General features: G+C 38.9%; 2 protein-coding genes across 2 annotated transcripts in view; both read left to right on the top strand.

Moving 5' to 3' along the window:
- The first annotated feature begins 4,242 nt into the window (after positions 1-4,242).
- Positions 4,243-4,676, top strand: LOC122115891 (guanine nucleotide-binding protein G(I)/G(S)/G(O) subunit gamma-5-like). The gene has a single exon (XM_042689487.1). It carries the CDS (start codon positions 4,244-4,246, stop codon positions 4,448-4,450), a length of 207 nt encoding a protein of 68 aa, XP_042545421.1. The 5' UTR covers position 4,243; the 3' UTR covers positions 4,451-4,676.
- A 17,009-nt stretch (positions 4,677-21,685) lies between these two features.
- Positions 21,686-23,301, top strand: part of Tyr (tyrosinase) — a 117,116-nt gene continuing 115,500 nt past the window's right edge. The window contains exon 1 of the mRNA XM_042689905.1: positions 21,686-22,504. Within this exon, the coding sequence (XP_042545839.1) occupies positions 21,686-22,504 (819 nt within the window). The remainder of the gene's footprint in view (positions 22,505-23,301) is intronic.

The raw sequence follows: 23,301 nt of genomic DNA, 5'->3' as shown, positions 1-23,301 counted from the left end.
TGCTATGTTTGTGTGTGTAGGTCTGCTTGCTGTGCTGAAATCACAAATGGGAGTACCTGTTGATTCATGATGATGGCTAAATCAAGCCAAGTTTTCCTTGACCCTTTGCTTATTTTTTTTTCCTGAATTTTCTTCCATGACATGGTTTATACAAGATTATTTCCTCTGTTTAAGTTATGTCACATAAAGAAATCTTAGATAGTATTCTTTCAAAATCAGGTGATCTTTATTCACTGTATTTGATTCTGGTGCCCTGTATCTTGAGTATACATTTTTCTAATTTGGGGATGGAGAGGGAAATAACAAAATGTTGAAACAAGAATACAGGTTGACCCATTGTAACAATGACATGTACAAGACACTATGTTGAAAACAAACTTTATAACTTCCTGGGTGGGGGCGGAGGAGGGAGGAGTTGGGGAGGTGGGGAGGCAAGGGATGGTAGGGGAAAAACAAAGGAGGGGGTAAAAATGCTGGATAGGAAATGTACTCATTATCTTACTCATATAACTGTATCCCCTTTATACAGTATCTTTACAATAAAAAAACATTAAAAATACCACATAGAATTTTATAGGAAATTTATATTTATTATTAACTTAATTATTAATAAACTAATAAAATTAGTAATGGGACAGAAGCTAATATTCCAAAAATCTATATATTTCATTTTATTTTTAAAATGTTTGCATTATCTCATATCTCTTAGTTGTACAGAGGGGTTTCAATTCAGCAAGTTAGTTTATAATTGTAATATTTCCTGATCAATGTCACCTCCTTCATAATTTTCTGGAATTTCTTCCAAAGCCACCCATCTCTTCGATTCATATCCATTCAACACTACTTTTAGAATTGCTAATATGGATATACTTGGAAACTAGTTGTATGAAACATAGAGGGAAACATGAAATGTCTTCAGAGTTATGGGATAGAAACTTTCTCTTTTAAGGACATTATCTATTTTAGTCCTTTAATTCTTATAGTAACACTGAGAGATGATTAAATTATACCTACTTTATCAAACAGAAAAATAAGAACAGTGAATTGATGGCTTGTATTGTTTTATATATAGAGATAGAGTGTGTGTTTGTGTGTATATAAATTTTTTTATGACAGACAATGTTGTTGTCACCCCAGTTGTATATGTAGGTGTTTGTGTGTCAGGTTGATTTTTTTCTGTATATCATAATTACCACTGTACATAAGGTAGACACTAGTGGGTCACATCTGCAACTGTATTCAGGAGGCTGAGATCTAAGGAGTGTGTTGGAAGCAAACCTGGGAAGAAAAGTTCATGAAGCCCCACTTCCAAAATAATCAGGAAAATGTCAGAGTGAAGGCAAGGCTTAAATGGTAAATTTCCAGCTGAATTAACAAGCATAAAGCTCTGAGTTCAAGCTCCAATACAAATAATAATAATAGTAATATTAATAATATTAATTGACAATAATAAGTAAATTAAGAGTGGTTTTTACAAAAGCAATAAAGTAATATGTAAATGATTTGAAGATCAGTTTATGACAAATGTTCTATTATAGAATCTCTAGGCCAGCAATATTACCAATCTCCTTGAAGCCTTAGCCTTCTTTATAAACTTTTCATATATATATATATATATATATAAAATTTATAATTGAATACTTTATCATTTGTAGTCATTGACTTCAACAGCACAATTGCATTAGTATTGTATGTAATAACAAGACTTCAAAACTTGAAAATCATAAAACTTGAAAACATGTCCTAGACCTCAGAAGTATTGCAAAATAGGCCCACAGAGGATGGATGTTTCAGTATAGAGTAAGCTTATGTGTCAATGTTTGTAAAGATCATTTTTCCAGATCTCTCCCACTTATTTCCACCTATGATAATCCTATTCATTTTTTTAATAATTATTATATAGGTACCATTAAGTTTGTGAAATCATTTACCCATCTAAATATTGCTAAATCGTGTTGATTTTTCTCACTACTACTGTAGAAACTCTATTAATTACTCTTGTCCTTTTTATTTCAATATAATCAGCTACATTTCCTACACATTTGTTACTTATTCCATTCTCTGTCAAGTCTCAGGCCAGGAATCATCTATTCCCAGGAGACAACCTTGTTACCCAGGCCTATGTGTAATTTACACATACATGAGTTATATCTTCATTAAAGTATCATTTGTCTCTCAACCTTAATCCCAATATATAGACCATTTTTCCACCCTAATGAGTAAAAACCCTGGATCCACCATTTGCCAACTGAATGCCCTAGTTAAGCCTTTGAAAAGCACCTTAGTTGCAAAGATGAATGATATTCCATGATAAAACTGGGCATTTTTGTCGAATATTAGTTCCTTGGGCCCCTACCAGACTCACACCTTCCTTCTCTATCTAGTTTGGGGCCTTGTGAAGTTGATTTGTAGGAACTTTATCTTCTGGCTTATGCTAGCTTCATCCACAGAAGTACACAGATAGAAGATTAAGGGGCAGAAAGAAGGAAAGTGAAGTAAGAAGTCAGGATAATTTAGGCCCATATTTCCTCTCTGCTACAAATCACGTGGCCAAGGGTTGCTTCATTCTTCTCTCAGGCAATGGTTTCTGTCAGCTAACTTGGTCATTACAGTGATCTTCTCTGTGTTCCAGTCATTGTTTTCTGGCCTTTCTCATAATGCCTGTGGTACCATTATCCCTTGTTCATTCTCTTAAACCCTGTTTCTAGAAATACAAAGTTTCTTTGTTTTACCCTCTTCAAAAGTGAGTCAGCTGTTTCCTGTTGGAGCTGAATGAGTCTGGCTGATATTCCATTAGATATCTTTTTATTATTAATAATATTCAATTCATAAACTGTCTTGAAAAAAAAGTATTTTAATTTTGCTGAATCTGTTGCCAGACTGTATAGTACTCCAGAGCAAAGCCTTGGGTCACATGTCAGTGCTGCCCTGATGTCACATAAGTCACTTAACAAAATAGAAGCAGAAAATCAATGTTTCTAGGAAGGAAGGGGAAGAAATGGAAAGGAAAGGAAGGAAAAGGAAGAAAGGGAGGGAAAAAAGGAAGGAGAAAAAAGTAAGGAAGATATATTATTCTGACTCCTAAAAGGTATTCTGGGGGGCTGGGAATGTAGTTTATTGGTAGAGTGCTTGCTTAGAATGCATGAAGCCCTGGGTTTGATTCCCCAGTACCACATAAACAGAAAAAGCCAGGAGTGGAGCTGTGGCTCAGGAGTGCTAGCCTTAAGTAAAAGAAGCACAGGGACAGAGACCGGACCCTGAGTTTATGCCTCAAGACTGGCAAAAAAAAAAAAAGAAAAAAGTATTGTGAATTTGCATTCTTGAATCTTAGTGCTAAGTTTTTACTGGATAATCTAAAAGGTCTTCTGTGGTGAATGTGAATTTGAGCAGGAAGCAGAGTGCAAGATGACTTAAAGGAATGTTTATGGCAAATTAAGTTAGCAAATAAGCCATCAGTTTCAATGACATATAAAATCAAATTAGGATATGCATGCCAGTGTGAACTAGGGAGCATACAAGTTCCTATTTGGGCAATATATTTTAAAACTTGTAAATAGTTTCATATATATAACTATGTAAAGAAAGTATTTAGAGAAAAGTAAATTGAGAAGGAAGTGCTGTACAGATTACTAAAGTCAACATACTTTCCAACTATACACTTCATAGAATATTATTGTGGAGGGGGCTGGGAAGGTGGCTCAGTGGTAGAGCGCTTGCCTTGCATGCTCGAGGCCCTGGGTTCGATTCCTCAGCACCACATAAGCAAAAAGAAAAAAGCCGGAAGTGGCACTGTGGCTTAAGTGGTAGAGTGCTAGCCTTTAGCTGAAGAGCTGAGGGACAGCACCCAGGCCCAGAGTTTAGGCCCCATGACCGGACCCCCCCCCCAAAAAAAGAATATTATTGTGGAGTGTCCATTTAGAAAGAGATTATTTAAAAGTTGTAAAGGAGGCTATTTTTTGTTTCTCCATAAAAACATTGTAGTTTTGTTTTTGTTTTTATAATTGGATGTGGTCTGATATTGGACATTACAGTCCTTCACTGCAAACCCAGTAGCAGCTGTTATTCAAGGAAAGACAGTAGGCTTCCAATGGCCAGTCAGAAATTATAGATTATGCTGAGAATCTCAATTTGGAAATGGTTTATACTTTAAATGAAGAGGAGGATGGAAGTATATGAAATTATATAGTATTTTGGCCGCCCGCCGCCCCTCGCTCCGACGCGTCAGACTCGGCTCCGGTGCGCCATGTCTGGGTCCTCCAGCATCGCCGCGATGAAGAAAGTGGTTCAGCAGCTCCGGATGGAGGCTGGGCTCAACAGCATGAAGGTTTCTCAGGCAGCTGCAGACTTGAAACAATTCTGTCTGCAGAATGCTCAACATGATCCACTGCTGACTGGAATGTCTTCAAGTACAAACCCCTTCAGACCCCAGAAAGTCTGCTCCTTTTTGTAGTCTAGTAAATCTTTCAAAGGATCTCCAGACTATTTCCTATGAACCAGTGAATATTCAAGAGAGAGAAAGTTGAAGCCTGTACAGAACCTTCTCTGTAACACACATGCCATAAAATACCAACTGCTACTTAATGTCAGTCCTTAACATCTACCTCTCTGAATTTTCATGAATTTCTATTTCACAAAGTTAACTGTTTTATATACACTGACAATGGCATACAATAAAATACTTAATGTAAAGGTTTTCTGTTTTGTCACTGATATTAATGTAAAGCTTTTCTGTTTTGTCACTGATATGAAATACACTGTACATTATTCTGTTTTCAATAAGGAAGGGGTTTCTAGTGTTCCAGTTAACTTTGTTTGGAAGCTGTACTGGGGTCTGAAGTCAGAGCCTTGGATTGTTTGGCAGGTTCTCTACCATTGGAACCACACCCTTACTCTTGTACCTCTAACCCCTCTACTACTTTTTGTACTAGTATTACCAGTTATATCCAGAAGCCAATTAACAGATGACATCATTTAACAAAGTTGTAATGGAGGAACCAAAAGTTAGCTTCAGTAGTTTGTAACTTCAAGTCATAATAAATCATTTTGCTTTTAAATTTTACCTTCTAGTGAAAGGCAAAGAATTACCTTAGAAATTTGACCTCCAGTTTAATTAAGATTGTGTGCCAGACACTTGGGATCCAAAATTTGTCTAGTATTAAATCAGGAATTACATGCTATCTATCACCCGTAATTTCTAACTTCCAAGTTCTTTGAGTATGCAAATGGGAGAATTAAACTGAATCTTGATCCCAGTTTATTCAGTTACCCTAAAGTAAGAGAATTAAGTACTAGTAAATGAAACTACAACTTCTAAGCCCATACTCAAAATACTTTTTTTCTTGCTAAATAAAAATACAATAGAACTTAAAAAAAAGAAATTATATAGTATTTTAAGCTAAAAAAGGATAAACCATTTTTAACAGCCTAAGGAAATAGATTAGGCAGGTATTATTACTAACATTACCAGTTGTTGCAGAAATAAATTAGTTGGTATTAGATTCTTTGCCTCCAATCACATAGAACATGGCAGCAGCAGAATGAACTTGAACTCATTTGTGATATCTTTCCAACTCACCAGGATAAGTCTTCTAAACCTGAGTGGCCAAGATTTTACAGGTAAACACATTTTCCTAAATGTTCTTGCTGCTTAGAGTCTCATGGATTTTCTCTAATAAAATATGTTTAATTTATATGGTTTTAACACCTTTTCAATAATGAGAGATTATCCTTAATGATTGAATACTTGTGAGTCTCTCCTCTGAACTTTCACTGTGGTTTGAGTCTCAGTGTCTTCATGCCAACTTCATTCTTAACAACACACTTAAACTATTGAATACTATTGCCTATAACAGTAATTCTGAATCCATAAGTTACGAGACTGTAGAGAAACAGCAAGCGATTTTATAGGGTCCTGAATATTCAGAAACAGAAAGTGTTATGTATAGACAGAGTAGTTTATATTACCAAAGGACAAAGGGTGAACCAATGCAACAGCAATGATCACAAGACAATATGTTGGAAATGAACTTTACAACTTGAAGGGAGAGTTGGGGGGAGGGAAAATGGGATAAAAACAAGGGAGGGTATAACAATGTTTGACAAGAAATGTACTTACTACCTTAAGTATGTAACTGTAATCCCTCAGCATATCACCTTGATAATAAAATTAAATAAAAAAAGAAAGATCATACCTTAACATAATTTTTTTTTACAAATTCCATGTATACACTGATCTGGAAAAGGTATACATAAATAGATATAAGTGAAAAAAAGTATTTCCATTGCAAGGTTCAAGACTCTTTTTCCTGTATCAAAGGAGACATGAATAAGAAAAAAATATAACACACATATTTAATGTTTTTTTATGGCACATGAGTTTTCCGAAATGAAAACCCAAACATATGGGGAAACTATGCATTTTTATGCCTTAGTTGCACAAACAAAACTAACATATATAATTCTATTTTTATAAAGGACTTATGCTGTAATTTTAATAAGTTGACAGCATGCTGGACTTTGGTGGCTCATGCCTGCAATCCTAGCTACTTGAGAGGCTGAGATCCTAGGAGCACAGTCCAAATCCAGCTGGACAGAAAAGCCTGTGAGACTCATCTCCAATCAACCACTGAAGTGCCAGAATTAGAGCTGTAGTTCAAGTGGTAGAGCACTAGCCTCGAACAAAAACAAGCTAAGGGACAGTACCCTAGGCCCTGAGTCTAAGCCCTAGTACTGACATATGCACATGTGTCGCAACCACCTCGACCAGCAAGGAAGACATGACCCGGGATTTTTTTCAAAGCAGTTTATTTAGGAACCTTGTTTGCTAGCTTCTCTCTCTCCCGGCCCCCGTACTCCGGTTATAAGCCTCCTGGATGGCCAATCCCGAGGTGCCACGTGGCATATACTAATAGGGTCACAAACACGGAAGCAAGCTAGTAGCCAAGCCATAGCCATATAAGGAGTTGTTTTTTACAGAGAGCACTCGCCATCGGGAAGGCGGAAGGCGGAAGCCAGCGCCATCTTTGGTCGTGGCCGCGCCATGCGGCCGCGCCATCTTTGGTCGGCTCCCGCAGCTCTCCACAGCTCCCCCTTTTTGTTTTTGTAACATTTTTTTGATAGTGTGATGAGCTCTTTTCACAATTCCTTGTCCTTGAGGGTTATAGGGCAGTCCATGCACCAGGGAAACACCCATTTGAGTGTAAAAGGAAACAAAGCGCTGCCCAGTATAGGCCGGACCATTATCAATTTTTAGCTGTTTTGGCATTTCCCAGGCTGTCCATGTTTTCAAGCAGTGAGATATTACATCAGTAGCCTTTTTCCCTGACAGGGGGGTGGCAAATACAACACCCGAAAAGGTGTCAACAGAAACATGTAGATATTTTAAGCGGCCAAATTTAGGTACATGAGTTACATCTATCTGCCATACTTGTAAAGGTTTTAAACCACGTGGATTAACTCCAAACGTAGGGGGCTGTTGGTAAATAATACATTGGGGACACTCCTTTATCACTTGACGTGCATCCGCTCTAGAAAGGGAAAAGTGGCTTTGTAAAGTCCTGGCATTTACATGAAATTTGGCATGAAAATTTTTCGCTAAGTCAACAGAAGAAGCATGGAGTGCCCACTCAGCACGAGTATGTGCATCAGCCAAGGCCTTACCCTTTGTCAGTGGCCCTGGGAGGCCCGTATGTGCTTGAATATGCATTGGAAGAAAGGGTTTCTTCCAATATAAGGGATTGTAGCAAGGTAAAGGGAGCTAGAACAGAACTGGTAGCCTTTATTGTACCAACCACTTTTAATATTTTTAAAGCATTTATTACATAGGCTGAATCTGATATTAAATTAAAGGGACAGGGGAAAGCTTTAAATACTTTAATTACAATCATCAACTCAACAATCTGTGGGTTACCGGGGACATATTGATGCTGTACGGGGTCTTGGTTACCTGTAACGTATACCCCGCATCCCGTTTTGGAGCCATTTGTAAAAATATTTATAGCCCCTTTAATAGGCTTTTGGGCAGTTACCTTTGGGAAAATCACTGGATGTTTCTTTACAAATCTTAGTAGGGGGTCTTTGGGCAAATGATTATCAATATCTCCTGGAAACATGCATCTCAAAATGGATCAATTATCAATAGTGGCACATAAAGTCTGAACTTGGTAGGCATTGTAGGGAACAATGATGGAGTGCGGATAAACTCCAAAAAATTGTAAACTCTGTTGAACTCCTTGTAGAGCTAAGCCCGCTACCGCCTCAGGGTAATACTCCAGCGCCTTTCAGGGGGAAACATGAGAGTGTAACCACATCAATGGCCCCTTTTGCCAAAGTACCCCAGTTGGTTGGATTTTAGTGGGAAGAATGTACAAATCAAATGGTTGGCCATCTTGTAACCTGTTTAAACAGGCGGCACTTAAAGCCTCCTCTACCCTTTTGAGAGCAAATCGGGCGCTCTCAGTCAGGTCTCGTGGGGAGTTTAAATCTATATCTCCTTTTAGCATATTAAATAAGGGTTTTAATTTATAATTTGGCAATTTTAAATACCCCCTTATCCAATTAATATCCCCCAATAATTTTTGAAAATCATTTAAAGTCTTTAAGTTATCTTTTTTTAGGGTCAATTTTTGGGGCATGATTGACTTGGGATGTATCTTGGCTCCCAGATACTCCACCACTCTGCCTGTTTGTATTTTTTTTGGCGCCGGATAAAGACCCTGTTCCCTTAAGGCAAAAACCAATTCTGCATAGGCCTTTTGTAACCCAGCCTCTTTCTTATGAGCTATCAAAATGTCATCCATATAATGGACCACCCTGAGTTTTGGATGCCTTTTTTTTAACAGGAGCTATAGCCCTGCTGACAAACAACTGACACATAGTGGGGCTGTTGGCCATACCCTGAGGCAGCACGACCCATTCATATCTTTGGTCAGGTTTTTCATGCTTACAAGAGGGCACAGTAAAGGCAAAGCGCTCACAATCAGTGGAATGCAAGGGGATAGAAAAGAAACAATCTTTTATGTCTATTACCATAATAGGCCAATGGGCAGGAAGTGCGGAAAGCAAAGGTAACCCTCTTTGTACAGGGCCCATAATTTGCATCTGTGTGTTTATGGCACGCAAATTATGAAGTAATCGCCATTTACCCGACTTTTTTTTTTTATCACAAATATTGGAGTATTCCATGGTGAAACTGAGGGTCTCACATGGTCCAGGGCTATCTGTTTTTTTACCAGTTTATGAGCGGCTAAAAGCTTTTTGGGGAAAGAGGCCGCTGAGCTACCAATACCGGTTTTTTAGAGGCTCATGGAATCTCTGTTGAGATCTTGAAAAACTGGGAAGGCGAGTTTTGTTCGAGCAGTTTGCCAAGTATCTGGGCAAAACGTATGCCCATTGGCTCCATGTTGATATGGAGGAGGACCTAAAGGGGCTTGACCGGAAGGTCTTTTTACGTCATCTAAAGGAGTCTGACCAAAAGTTCTTTCTATGTCCTCATTAAGCACAGGTTGGCTTAACTTATGTTCTCCCTTTTTTATACGGCTCCTTTTCATCTCTCACTTCTTCCTCCTCTAACTCGCTGGAACTTCCTCTTTCTGATTTTAGCTCGGACAGATCTGGGTATAGTTGCCCCCTTTTGTCCTGTTTACTGTCTCCCTTTTTACTGATCGCCTTTTTTGACCTCTCCTCTTGTAACTGTTTTAGTGTTGACTGTCCATTTTTTATAACCTCACAGCAGCGCTGGTCCTCCAGGCAGCCTCTAATCAATTTTTAAATGGTGTGGACTTTTGCCTTTAATGTGTCCTGTTTATAGGCAAAGTCCAAATCCCTCCCTAATTTTTTCCACGAAGCTACTGTAAGGCTCCCGGACACTATGAACCAAGGAGCTACAATGTTGCATTTATCAAGGAAACTCTGTAAAATACCCTTTTTTAACTTTAGTCCTTTTGAGCGTAGGAGCTCATCCAGGGCCAGAAAAATTGGATGTGACGTCGCAGCGCCCATCTCAGTTATTAAAAATTTTATTTTTTTTTACTCTTTTTTTTTTTTTACTTTCACTTTAGGCCTGTATTTCTTTCCGGGTTTTCACTCTCTCTTTATCTACAGAGACGAGCCTCGTATTATGCCCGCTTTAATTGCAGATTCCCACTTACCTGGGAACTTACCAGTGCACTACCCTGACTGCCAGGAGTTCTGAATCCCTTGTGGAGTTATTTCCCCGTACGGGCCACCACTTGTCGCAACCACCTCGACCAGCAAGGAAGACATGACCCAGGATTTTTTTCAAAGCAGTTTATTTAGGAACCTTGTTTGCTAGCTTCTCTCTCTCCCCGCCCCCGTGCTCCAGTTATAAGCCTCCTGGATGGCCAATCCCAAGGTGCCACATGGCATATACTAATAGGGTCGCAAACATGGAAGCAAGCCAGTAGCCAAGCCATAGCCATATACGGAGTTGTTTTTTTACAGAGAACACTTGCCATCAGGAAGGCGGAAGGCGGAAGCCAGCGCCATCTTTGGTCGTGGCGGCGCCATCTTTGGTCGGCTCCCGCAGCTCTCCACACACATGTACATGTACACCACACACACACACACACACACACACACACACACACACACACACACACACACTAAAAAGGAAGGAAAAGAAAGAAACTGATGTCAGGAGAAAACTTAGCTGGTCTCTTTGTTAGTTTATTTTCTGCATTTGAGAATGAAACCTTTCACGTGACAGTATTGGGGGAGGACCAAGGAAAGCAGAGAGGGGCTTCCTTAGGTTTCATGTCTTGTTCTGGCAGAGAAAAAATCGTTTCTATGACTCTGTTCTTCAAAGAAGGAAAAAGGGGTAAGGAAGGTCAAGAAGTCCTTCCTGCTTCTATTGTCTTCCCAATCTCCTTCATCTCAAACATCTTCTAGAGAACAATCTTTAAAAAATATCCTCTAAGCCCACCACAGAGAATTGCTAAACTGACACTTTGCCATTGTTTATGTTCAATAAACACTGAAAATTCTGTACTTTCTTCTGGAAGATTTGAGCAATTTATTGACATCAAAGCAACCTCCTTTTAAGGCCAACTTCTGAACATTTTAGGTTTGTGTTTTGATTCAATAGCTAGGTTTGCTTAAACAGACTCACAGGTTATGGTTCTTTGCAGAAGCCATCTTGAAATTCCACAGCTGCCACTTTCCTAGTAGCTATTTTTTCTTCTATAAGATGCATTAATTTTCACCCTCTATTCCTATTATAATACAGATACTGCTTTTTTAAAATTGCTATGGGAGTCATTCTAATAAAGATTTAATTACAAGTAATGTGTGCATGATGCAATAGCAGAACTATTTCTGCGTGTGGTAGAATTGTGTGTGATCAAGAAATTGATTCCTAGAAAATGAATAGCTCCTAGCTTCAGGATAATTTATGGAGTGGCCAATGAAATTTTAAAAAGTGAAAGTAATTTAGCATGGTGGTAATGACATATTCTTAATGCATTAACACTGTATTTTTTTTCTTTGTGCAGGTACCAGAGTTTGAAATTAGAATTTCCTACTTGCCCAGCTGGCAGTCTACCACTTGAGCAATGCTTCTAGCCTGGCTTACTGCATGCTAATTGGAGATGGAGTCTCCAGACTTTTTTTCCAAGGTTAATTTCAATGTGTTATCCTTAGGATCTCAGCCTCCTGAGTAGTTAGGATTACAGATGTGAGCCACCCAAGGTACTCTGCACACCATTAATGCCAATTTTGAGGAAAGTTTTTGTATAAAGTTAAGATAATGCCTCACAAGAGATCATCTTTAAATTGAAGCAAAGGGTAACTAAAGATCATCTTTTCTCTAGAATCTAATCTGGAGCATAGCCAAAGGTGACACAGAGCTGAAAATACTTTGCCCAAGCCAAGAAATGAAAAATTAGTACAGTAAAAGACAAGCAGTATTTTCATGAAAAATAATAAAGCAGCATCATAAAAGCTCATATGATAAAAATGAACTACATGAGATTTATATAAAATGATGCAACTGCCACAATTTATTACAAGTTTGATCTTCAGCATAATCATATTTATGTTAAGAAAACTTGTTGTTGATTCCTCAGTGATATCTGGGAATGCAGTGCTTGGTAGACAGAGAGTGGACCACATCATGAGGGTATGGACAAAGTTTATTAGGAGAGCCACCTACTTACATATGTCATACACACTAAAATGTAAATCTTAGTCAGTGGGCATGTGACACTTTCACAAGGCCAAAAGTTTATAGGAGATATATAGGCTAAAAGGTTATAAGATATAGGAGGTTAAAAGATTATAAGACATATATGAGGTCAGGAAGTGAAAAATATATACAAGGCTCAAATGTTTTACCCATAGGAGAAGTGTCAAGGGGTTGTTTGTGTTTATGGCGCCATTAAGAGGGGGTACAAAGAGCACATCCCAGTGCCTTCCCAGAGGTCATGATCCCCACATCCAAACTTTCAGACTCACAATTTTCCTTTTCCCTCCTTGAGGCCTGTGGCTAGATTCTCTGGCTATTGCCAGAACTTATGGAAGAGCTTTCCCATTCCCCTTCTAGCACATATAACCTTGTATAGTGTACAAATCCTCAGGAAGGGTCATTCCAGTCTGTGTCACTGACAAAAACTCATATGCTTCTTTAACTGTAATGGTATGTAATATGTTTCTTTTTATTTTTAATCTCAAATATCATAGATGCCAATCTCAATGGTGCAACTGCCACAATTTATTACAAGTTTAATCTTCAGCAAATCATATTTTTGTTTTGGGGTTTTGTTGTTGTTGTTGTTGGTCATGGGGCTTGAACTCTGGGCCTGACCACTGTCCCTCAGCTCTTCAGCTCAAGGCTAGCACTCTACTGCTTGAGCCACAGTACTACTTCCTGCTTTTTGGTGGTTTATTGAAGATAAGAGTTTCACAGACTTTCCTCCCGGCTGGCTTTGAACCTTGATCCTCAGATCTCAGCCTCCTGAGTAGCTAGGATTACAGGCGTGAGCCACCGGTGCCAGGCTTATTTATGTTAAGAAATTGTTGCTGATTCCTTAGTGAGACCTGGGAACGCAGGGCCTGGTAGGCAGAGAGTGGAACACACTATGGACAAAGTTTCTTAGGAGAGCCACAGAGCCAATTCTGATTTTCTGGAGTTAGTTTCAGATGACAATCTCACAGACTTTCCTGCCTATGCTGGCTTCAAACGATGATCCTCTGATCACAGCCTCCAATGTGAGCTTCCAGTGAGCAGCTTGTAACGTGTTTCTTATAGCTTATATTTTGAGTATTGTTAGAAGAAAAATTATACAGAAGCCTACCTTAAAGCAAATAATTCAATAACAGTACTTCATTAAGAGAATTTTTAAAAATAAATCAAGTATACTCCCTTTCTTAGGCCTCTAGGGGTGCATTGGTTCAATGTGTTTCTAGTTTTCTTCTGTGAGTCTCTTCGCACAGCATGACTTCTCACCTTGCCCTTCAATGCTGAAGTCATTTCTGGGTTCCATGCTCCTCAGTACATTCAAAATGCAGCTTCATTCATACTCACCCCCCATACTCTTCAATTTCTGCCTTTCCTGTATCTAAAAATTATCTTAAAAATTCATCCACTAGTAAACTGTTCGAATTGGTTAAATAAGTATGATAGAAATGTGGACACTCTTTAAAAAGTTTTTTTTTTTATTGTGGGGCTGGGAAGGTGGCTCAGTGGTAGAGTTTGCCTTGCATGCATGAGGCCCTGGGTTTGATTCCTCAGCACTACATAAGCAGAAAAAGCTAGAAGTAGATCTGTGACTCAAGGGGTAGGGAGCTAGGCTTGAGGTGAAGAGCTGAGGAGCAGTGCCTAGACCCAGAGTTCAGGCTCCACAATGGACCAAAAAAAGAAAAAAATGTATTTGAAGTATTTTAGAACTTTAAAGTCTTTTTCACCAAATAAGCAAAAGGAGTATCCAGCCCCCTCTGAACCCCTAATAAAGATCTACATAAATGCTAAACTCTGCTAAATACTTAGAGTGAATCCACATTTTTATCCTCAATGGAGTCCTGGTCTTGAAAGTTTATAAAATATATCCGGAGACTTAAAAAGCATTGTTGTAATTAGAATGGCAAAGGTGAGCTTAAGATCCAAATATGGGAAAGTACTTTAGCCTGTCATTGTGGGAGGGCTGTCAATCAGCAATCTTACCTTAATAAAAGAGATATTGTAATATTGAACTGAATATGCCAATGCGAATAAAGACCATGCAAGTGAGTAAAAACAAAATTCCTAGTAAGGAAAAGGCCATGTGCTAATTTATGAGGCCTAAGATGCATGATATATTAGGGTAATTTAGAAGATTCATATCTAAGGAAATAAAGTTAATTGGAACAAAATGAAAATGTTGGATACAGAAGGGGCCAGTTCATAAAACTATCTGATTATATCTAACAAAACAGTTACATTTTAGGTCTTTAACTGATAAAGTCTTGAAAGTAATGAAAATTCTGGGATGATGAACACCACTAGTTTCCAATATTTTATCCCTTGTACTAAATATTTAGAATGTGTTATATCATTTAAAATTCAAATCGAGCCAATAGTGACTCATACCTATAATCCTAGCTATTGAGAACTGAGATCAGCAGATTGTGGTTCAAATCCAGCCTGGAAAGTAAAGTACTTGATACTTCTTGACCAACTAACCAGCAAAAGATAGGGCAATGGTGTGGCTCAAGTGAAAAAGTACCAGCTGAGCAAAGAAAAATGCAAATAAACATTTAAAAGAGTTATTTATGGTAGACATGAGCACACTGAGGTTGTGATAAATGAAATTAGTTGCAAACTAACTAAATATTTATTCCCTTTCCTCACTTTTTTTCTAATGGATCCTAAGAACTAATTATCAGTAGGCATTACATATGAATTTAGTTAGAATGTCTGGCTTCAAAACATTAAATTCAAGGTAAATGGTTTGCTCCAACTTTTTATCCCTCTTCCAAATACATATTATAAGGTCTTAGGAATTGTAGGTGCTCAATATTTATGAAATAAATAAATGATAATAATTTTCAACTACCAAGAAAGATCACGGCATATTTTCCCCTTCATCTCTGTAGGTACACACACATAATAAAAAGCATACAGTAATAGTCAGTCTATGTATCATATCCAGTGTGAAAGTATGGCAGGTAACTATGTAGTCAGTAGGGAAAACTATTTTAAAAGATAATCACGGGGGCTGGGAAGGTGGCTCAGTGGTAGAGTGCTTGCCTTGCATGCATGGGTTCAAGGTTTGATTCCTCAGCACCACATAAGCAGAAAAAGCCAGAAGTGGTGCTGTGACTCAAGTGGTAGAGCACTAGCCTTGAGCTGAAGAGCTGAGAGACAGTGCCCAGTCCCAGAGTTCAGGCCCCACGACTGACAAAAAAAAAAATAATCGGGAAGCAGGTTGTTGGTTCACACCTGTAATCCCAGATATTCAGGAGGCTGAGATCTAAAAAATTTCAAAACCAGCCTGGGTAGGAAAATCTGTAAGACTTTTAAGTGCAATTTTTTTTTTTTTTTTGCTTATGTGGTGTGGAGGAACCGAACCCAGAGCCTCAGGCATGCAAGGCAAGCGCTCTACCACTGAGCCACCTTCCCTGCCCTCAGTCTGTAAGGCTTTTATCTCGATTTAATCACTAAAATGCCAGAAGTGGACCCATGTCTCAAGTAGAAGAGCACCAGCCTTGAGCAAAAAGAGCTAAAGAACAACACTCAGGCCCCGAGTTTAAGCCCCAGGATAGCACAAAAAAAATTTTTAAAGGAACGAGAATTAAAGTTAATAAGACAACTGAAGGAAAGTGTTAAGGATTCCTACATGTAACCTTTAAAAATAATAATAATGTAAGAAAAATACTAGTAAACAAAAAAACATACTAAATCTTGCTGAAACAAAATTTCACATAATAGACACCCCTCTCAGGTCCTTATTCTCACACACAACTTTGTTGACCACAGCTGACACTCTACCAACTGAGTCACACACCAACTTTATGTTTTGCAGTTTAATTATAGATAATGTCTATCTGATTTTTTTCATTGTTCTGGCTTCATCTTTTGATCCTCCAAGATATATCTTCCTGGGGAACTTAAGAGTGAACTCTGCTCTAGGCAAAAATGGAAAAAAAATTGAAGGAAATTTATAAATGAAAAGAAATTGTCATGACATAGAAACCAAATGAGATGTATGAGCCTTCTTTGAACCTTGAAACTAATCATACGACAGAGATAATTAAAATAAATTTAACAGAATTGAAATCATACCATATTAAATTATTTTTTTATTTGAGATGTTACATTTTTATATCTTTCATTGTATATATCTATATACAGTATGTGATTTACTTTAAAATCCTCCAGAATGTTTAACCTGGTGGTTACAATTACATAGGTACATAGGTCAGGTAATGAATACATTTCTTTTGAGCACATTTAATTGTCCCAGTAGTAAATTTTTATTTTAAGTGGAAGCTATTTTTCCTGAGTTCTTTATGCTACCTGTATCAGTACATGGACAGCACTGTTACAAATGAAAATGAAACATCTGGACAGCAAAGCTGAAGAAAGTATTCATATTGCCATAAACCACATAAACAAATTCACACAAAGAGAATGAGCAAAGAGCAAGACACCAGGTGGACACCAGTGAGTGGAAAATGACCCATGCAAACCTCAGTAACTAGTACAGGCATAAGTCATTAGTTCTAGCCAACTCTATTATTATTTATGTTGGCTAGTAGCACATTCCAAACCTGAGAGGCAGCCCTAAATCCCTTGTCCTTTCTCCTCATACATTTGCTGTAGCCATCACTTGGGTATCTCACCGTATCTTCATTCCCATCCATCTCAGATGAAATTACACTGGTCCAAGCCTCATTCTTGCCTAGTATACTCCAACAATCTCCTAACAGTTGTGTTTACATCTTGTAGTTGTTCCTACTGATAGCAAATTAAGATTAATTAGACTTTGCCAGAGAACCAAGCAGACATCCAGGTACAGAGAACAAAGAAAGGTTTATTGTCAGGGAAAGAGGGCCATCAAGACTCCTTCTCACAAGGAAGGAATGAGAAGAAGCGCCACTATTGTCTGGGGTGAGCTATATAATCTAGGAGGTTTAGGAGGGGCTAGAAGGGGTTAGGAGGTGGAGTGGTGGTGTGGATGCATGGTGGACTAGGACTTATGGCTGCCATCCAAGTAGTAGATAAAGATCCTGCAGCTGCCCCAACCTGAAGGTCACTCTAAGGGTCTCCTGTTGCCTTATGTGATGGTAGCTGCCCCAGAGAAGTGCCATCCCAAGGTAAAGGGGAATGGAAGTTGATTATGTACTGCATGGGCTTAGTGTTGCCTAGGAAGGGAGCATGCTAAACTGTGGAGAAGGGGAGTGGACTAATCTATGGGAAAGGACTCATTTCGCTAACATCTACCTTCATATCTGTTCTTATCTCAGCAACTTGAGTGAAATGTTTGAATCCACAAATGATTGCATCACAACTCTGCTTTTTAAACTATGACTGTTAGTATTATGCTCACTTTTGGTCCTCAGCTCCACCCAGACTTCCCATTCCAGGAGCTCCCTCCATTCAACTGGCCCCTCCCTCTCTTCTCCCAGACCCACCTGAACTCCCATCTACCTTTACTTCCTATCCCTCAGACCCTCCTGCTACCTGGATGGGGATGGAGGCCATGTGCTCCCTCTTGGGGGAAATATGGCTCCTCTAATAAACCTTATAATAATCTTTCTCCTGTGCCTGCCTGCCTCTGCATGGTCCCCTGGGATGGATGTGTGGGATCCTCCTTCAATGATCTGGTCCATGATTTTGTATTTAGGTCACATGAGTGGTGCTTTGGCACAAAAGCTACCTTACATGTCCTTATGAGTGTTGAAAATGTCATGCCATTTTCACTTGGAGTCCTAGTGCCTTGTAATCTCCCTTGCACAATCCATGTCCCTCTCTTTCCATTTCAACTAATCCCTCAGATGTCCCTTGAAAAGTCATTTCTCCAAGCAACGTTCCCTCCAAAGACAAGACACTTCACCATCTTTACTTTTCTTTACTGTCTCTGTTATTTTCCTTTATAAAAATTTTAAACAGTTATTTAAGAGTTTAACACCCATTTCCTGGGTGGGGAGCAAGAAGTTTCTTTTATTCTATTCTCCCTACTTTAACTCTATTATAATAAAATAAACCCTAGCTACAACTTTTTTAAGTCATTTAATACAGAAAAAAATGTTACTACAATATGTGCACTTTTATTATTAAACTTAAAAAAATTAAAAATCTGTTTTTTGTGTATTGGGGCTTGACCTCAGGGCCTGGTCACTGTCCCTTAGCTTTTGTGCTTAATGTTAGTGCTTTACACTTGAGCCATAGCTCCACTTCCAGCTTTTTGGGGTTAATTGGAGAAAGGAATTTCATAGACTTTCCTTCGTGGACTGGCTTGGAACTTCAATCCTCAGATCTCAGCCTCCTGAGTAGCTAGAGTTGCTAGGGAAATAGAGGAGAAAGAACAGGCTGGACTGGATCTCAAGGTCAAGGATGGTTACTGAGGCTCAGCGAGGGGCAGCAACCTTCCCACAGGAATAGAAGTTCAATGACAGGGTGAGGCGGGGCTAAGGCCAGGCCAGGAGTCGTAGGTGACTCATGGGAGCAGGTAGTGACACAAGGGGGCAGGTGGCATATCAATAACAGGACATGGTTTTTCTGGAAACTGGGGGAGGTAGGAACCTGTAGTTAGGCCTGGAATGTTTCACCCAGGAATGCTGAAGCTCTAGAAAGTAATGCTTTACTCAGAGGCAGCACCTGGGGTTATGAGGTGAGAGTGAGACCTTCAAGGATGACAAGTGTGAGACACTGGCACCAGGCCAAAAAGCTAGCTTTCATTATGGTAAATACTTTTCCTTGGTGCTTAACATATCCTTCTCTCTTAGCATGTTTCTAATAGTTGATAGTCAGCAAATACTTGTACTATGTTGTAGTTAATGGATTATTGCATCCATTCTGTGTTAAGACATAAAACAATTACCCAGGATAGAGTAGAGCAACTTCAAATCCTACAACATAGAGATACCTAAGTAAGGTAGCTAAGGGGTTGTAAGCGTGGTTCAATCATAGAATATCTGTGTAACAAGTCTGAGACCTTAAATTCAAACCCCAGCCATACCACCACCACCACCACCACCACCACCACCAAAAACAACCAAAGCAGCAATAAGAAAAAGGTATAGACAATATGATTGTGTGTGTATATAATTTATGTAATATATAATATGTAAATGTATATTAATTCATATTATATCTTGTTGCTTAGAGGAGACAGTATACTATGTTGGTGAGGAATAAAGAGAATTGTGAATTTAAGGAAATTAATTCTGAAGGAAATTAAGAGGTAAGAGCACACCTTGGCCATTCTTCTGGGCCAGTCCTTAAGATTATGATAACAATAAGACTCAAGAAACCAGATACTAGCTGGGCACTGGTGGCTCACGCCTATAATCCTAGCTACTCAGGAGGCTGAGATCTGAGGATCACTGTTCAAAGCCAGCCCAGGGAGTTAAGTCCGTGAGACTCTTATCTCCAATTAATCACTCAAAAGCCGGAAGTGGCGCTGTGGCTCAAGCAGTAGAGCGCTTGCCTTGAGCTGAAGAGCGCAGGTATAGCGCCCAAGCCGAGTTCAAGCCCCATGACCGACAAAAAAGAAAAGAAAAGAAAAGAAAAAAAGAAACCAGACACAAACGCTGGTATAAAACATGATGGAGAGTTAACTGAGTTCACAGGGAAGCCTAATTGGGTATGAAGGGGAAGGTGGGATGAACGGAAAAAATTCATTATTAAATTGAATGTAAGAAGTGGAATTCTGCCTACAACTAGATGGAAAAGCATTTCAGAAGGCCACGAGTGGTTACAAGTCATAGAGAACCAAGATTCCCTAGAGGCAAGAAGCCTTGTGTTAATGTCCTTTTGGTTTTGAAAGCCGTGGAGAGAAAAAGAACTCTGCTTCCTGGAAGAGATCATGTGATAACTCAGTGAACCCAGCCAGAGGCAAAATTTCCATGGAAACTTCTCCTCCTCTACACCCACACACTACACTATCTACCTGCAAAGGCTGCTTTGGATCTCAAAGGAGTCACAAGGAAGAGTCCTAACATTTTTTGAAATAAAAATCCTTGCAAGAAGGGAGGAAGGCAGAGCAGGATCACATTCCTGCTTGATCAGAAAAGTGACTTTCCCTAGCTCTCCTCTGCTAAAGGTCAGACACTAATGGTATCCTCAGTCTTTCACAATGAGGACCACCTCATTGTACATGAGATGCAAAATAAGGAAAGAAGTCACAGGGGAACAAGTGTGATTTGACTGTTCTTACCATTTTTCTGCTCACAAAGGGCACACTTTACTTCTAACCACTAAGTATTCACATCTCTCCATACCTGATCGCTTACTTAATTACTAACAATACAAATGCTCCATCTCAGCAAGTGAAACACAGTTCTCTCCCTTACATTCCCCTTGTCTCAATAGTTTCTCCATTCCCTTTATCTTTTCAATTTAATTCCACTATTTGGGGTTTTATTTAAGAGGTACTCTCTAAATAGCATTTGCATACAATTGGCCAAAATAACAAAAATGTTTCCACTATTCTCAGCTCACACACACACACACACACACACACACACACACACACACACACACACAATAATCTGTACTTCTTATCTTTACTACACAGTTGGTAACAAACCTAAATAACTTTGACTATATTTTTGGCACACTTTTCAGTTTCCCTAGTTACATATACACTTGGAGAAATATCTCATGGAAAAATTGAGGTCATCAAAAAAAATTTTGTTAAACAAATGTATGCATCTGTATTAATTCATTTGCCAAATTGATCATTCTTTTGCAAGACTCACATTACAAAATAATTCAAATAACTTTCTTATTTCCATAGTTTATGAATGGAAATTATGTGACTACAATGACACAGAGAAAAAGAGAAGGGGAAAGAATAGAGAAAATTGATTTTTGGAAATCAAACAACAGAAGTTTGTATAATGAAGCAGTCCTCCATGCTATCAAAAAGACCTATCATCTTTAATAGTTAGAAAATGCATAATCAAAGTAAGTTATTTAGCAGTAATTTTTTCTTCTCATATCTTGTGTCAAATAAGATGAAACAGTAATCAGATATAAGAAATAATTGCTCAGCTCTGAATTAAGTCCTTTTGCAGATTGAGTTCTACAAATGCTGTACATTATGATTCCTGGGAAACCGCCTTTTTTATGCCCATAATTCAGAGTATTTCCTCACTTTTCTTAATTCCTCATACTACTTCTCATTTGCAAATGCAGGTCATTGCTAATTTCATGGTTAATTTGCTTAGGTCAGGCATTATTACAATTAAATATTATTTCAGTAACTATTAGAATTAAACTAATAATGGTTGGTAGCACCACTGTAGGATGTATGCCAACTCCCATGGAAAGTCAGTCATGTGCTCTCCAGAAGATTAAAGCTAAAGAGAAGGACTGAGAGTATTTGATATTGGAGGTGGGGGGTGGGGTTATGGAGGTCTTAGCCGAGGCATGTGACAGTCACTGTAGAGTCAGCAAAAGAAAGTCTCTGGCTCCAATCTTAAGCAGCTCCAGCAGATCTTGTAAGGTCTAGCTATAGGCATGATGTTCCTGGCTGTTGTATGCTGCTTGCTGTGGCGGCTCCACATCTCTGCTGGCCACTTCCCTCGAGCCTGTGCCTCCTCCCAGAGCCTGATGGAGAAGCAGTGCTGCCCGGTCTGGGAAGGTGATGGCAGCCCCTGCGGCCGGCGCTCGGGCCGAGGGTCCTGCGAGGGCATTCTTCTGTCCAACGCACCTCTTGGGCCTCAATTCCCCTTCCGAGGTGTGGATGACCGAGAGTCGTGGCCATCTGTGTTTTACAACAGGACTTGCCAATGCTCTGGCAACTTCATGGGATTCAACTGTGGAAACTGTAGATTTGGATTTGGAGGACCAAACTGCACAGAGAAGAGACTGTTGGTGAGGAAAAGCATCTTTGAGTTAAGCGTTTCGGAGAAGGAGAAATTTCTTGCCTATCTCACTTTAGCAAAGCATACCATCAGCCCAGACTTTGTCATCCCCATAGGAACCTATGGCCAAATGAAAAACGGATCCGCACCCATGTTCAAAGACATCAGCATTTATGACCTCTTCGTCTGGATGCATTACTATGTGTCAATGGACACGTTCCTTGGGGGATCTGAAATCTGGACAGACATTGATTTTGCCCACGAAGCACCAGGTTTCCTGCCTTGGCACAGACTGTTCTTGCTGCTGTGGGAACAAGAAATCCAAAAGCTGACTGGAGACCAGAATTTCAGCATTCCCTACTGGGACTGGAGGGATGCAAAAGACTGTGATATTTGCACCGATGAATACATGGGAGGTAGCCACCCTGCAAACCCCAACCTCCTCAGCCCAGTGTCCTTCTTTTCCTCTTGGCAGGTAAGAGTCACTGGGTGCACAATGTCATTAACAACCGCTTTCTCCCTTTTGTTATGTCTTACCCAGTGCAGAAAAGTGTCTCTGATAGAGCTCTTGATGAACTTTGTCTTTTTTTCTTTTATAGAATACATTCTAATTGTAATCAGTAGATGTCTCTGTCATTAACTGTCAAATACATGTCTCCTCTGCTAGATTTCTAAGTTGGAGTGAACAAAAGGGACTTAGTTCACCAATATTCTTTCTAGCACTGGGATAAGGCCTGGCATGTAGCATTGGCCCAGAATGAAAAAATAAATGAAAGAATGCAAGCATTTTAGATGAACAAGTAAATTATCTAACCCAATGTTTCTAAATAAAATACTGAGGTTGGAAAGGTCCTCAGATAATGGAGATTGGAGAATTATGGTTCCAAGCCAGCCCTGATTAAAAAACAAATCCTAAGATACTATCTCAACAAACCAGCAGGGCATGGTGGTGTGCATCTGCAATCCAAGCTTTGAAGAGGAAGAGTTAGGATTATGATCTGAGGCCAGTCTAGTAATAAATAAATAAATAAATAAATAGATAAATAAATAAATAAATAAATAAATAAATATTTAAAATTGTAACACCCTATCTAAAACAGACTGAAGCAAAAATATAAAAATAAAATAAAATATTGCTGGGAGATATAGTCCAAGTTGTAACACATTTTCCTGACAAGCATGAGTTCCTTAATTCAAACCCCACTATTACAGCATTATCAAATATTAAGTATATAAATAAAATATAAAACAATTACATAAAATCTTATTATA

Source organism: Dipodomys spectabilis, unplaced genomic scaffold (assembly GCF_019054845.1).
Source record: "Dipodomys spectabilis isolate Male_0828 unplaced genomic scaffold, ASM1905484v1 ptg000003l, whole genome shotgun sequence".
Taxonomy (NCBI): domain Eukaryota; kingdom Metazoa; phylum Chordata; class Mammalia; order Rodentia; family Heteromyidae; genus Dipodomys; species Dipodomys spectabilis.
Note: the sequence above shows the minus strand (reverse complement) of the source record. Positions and strands in the feature narration are given on the sequence as shown.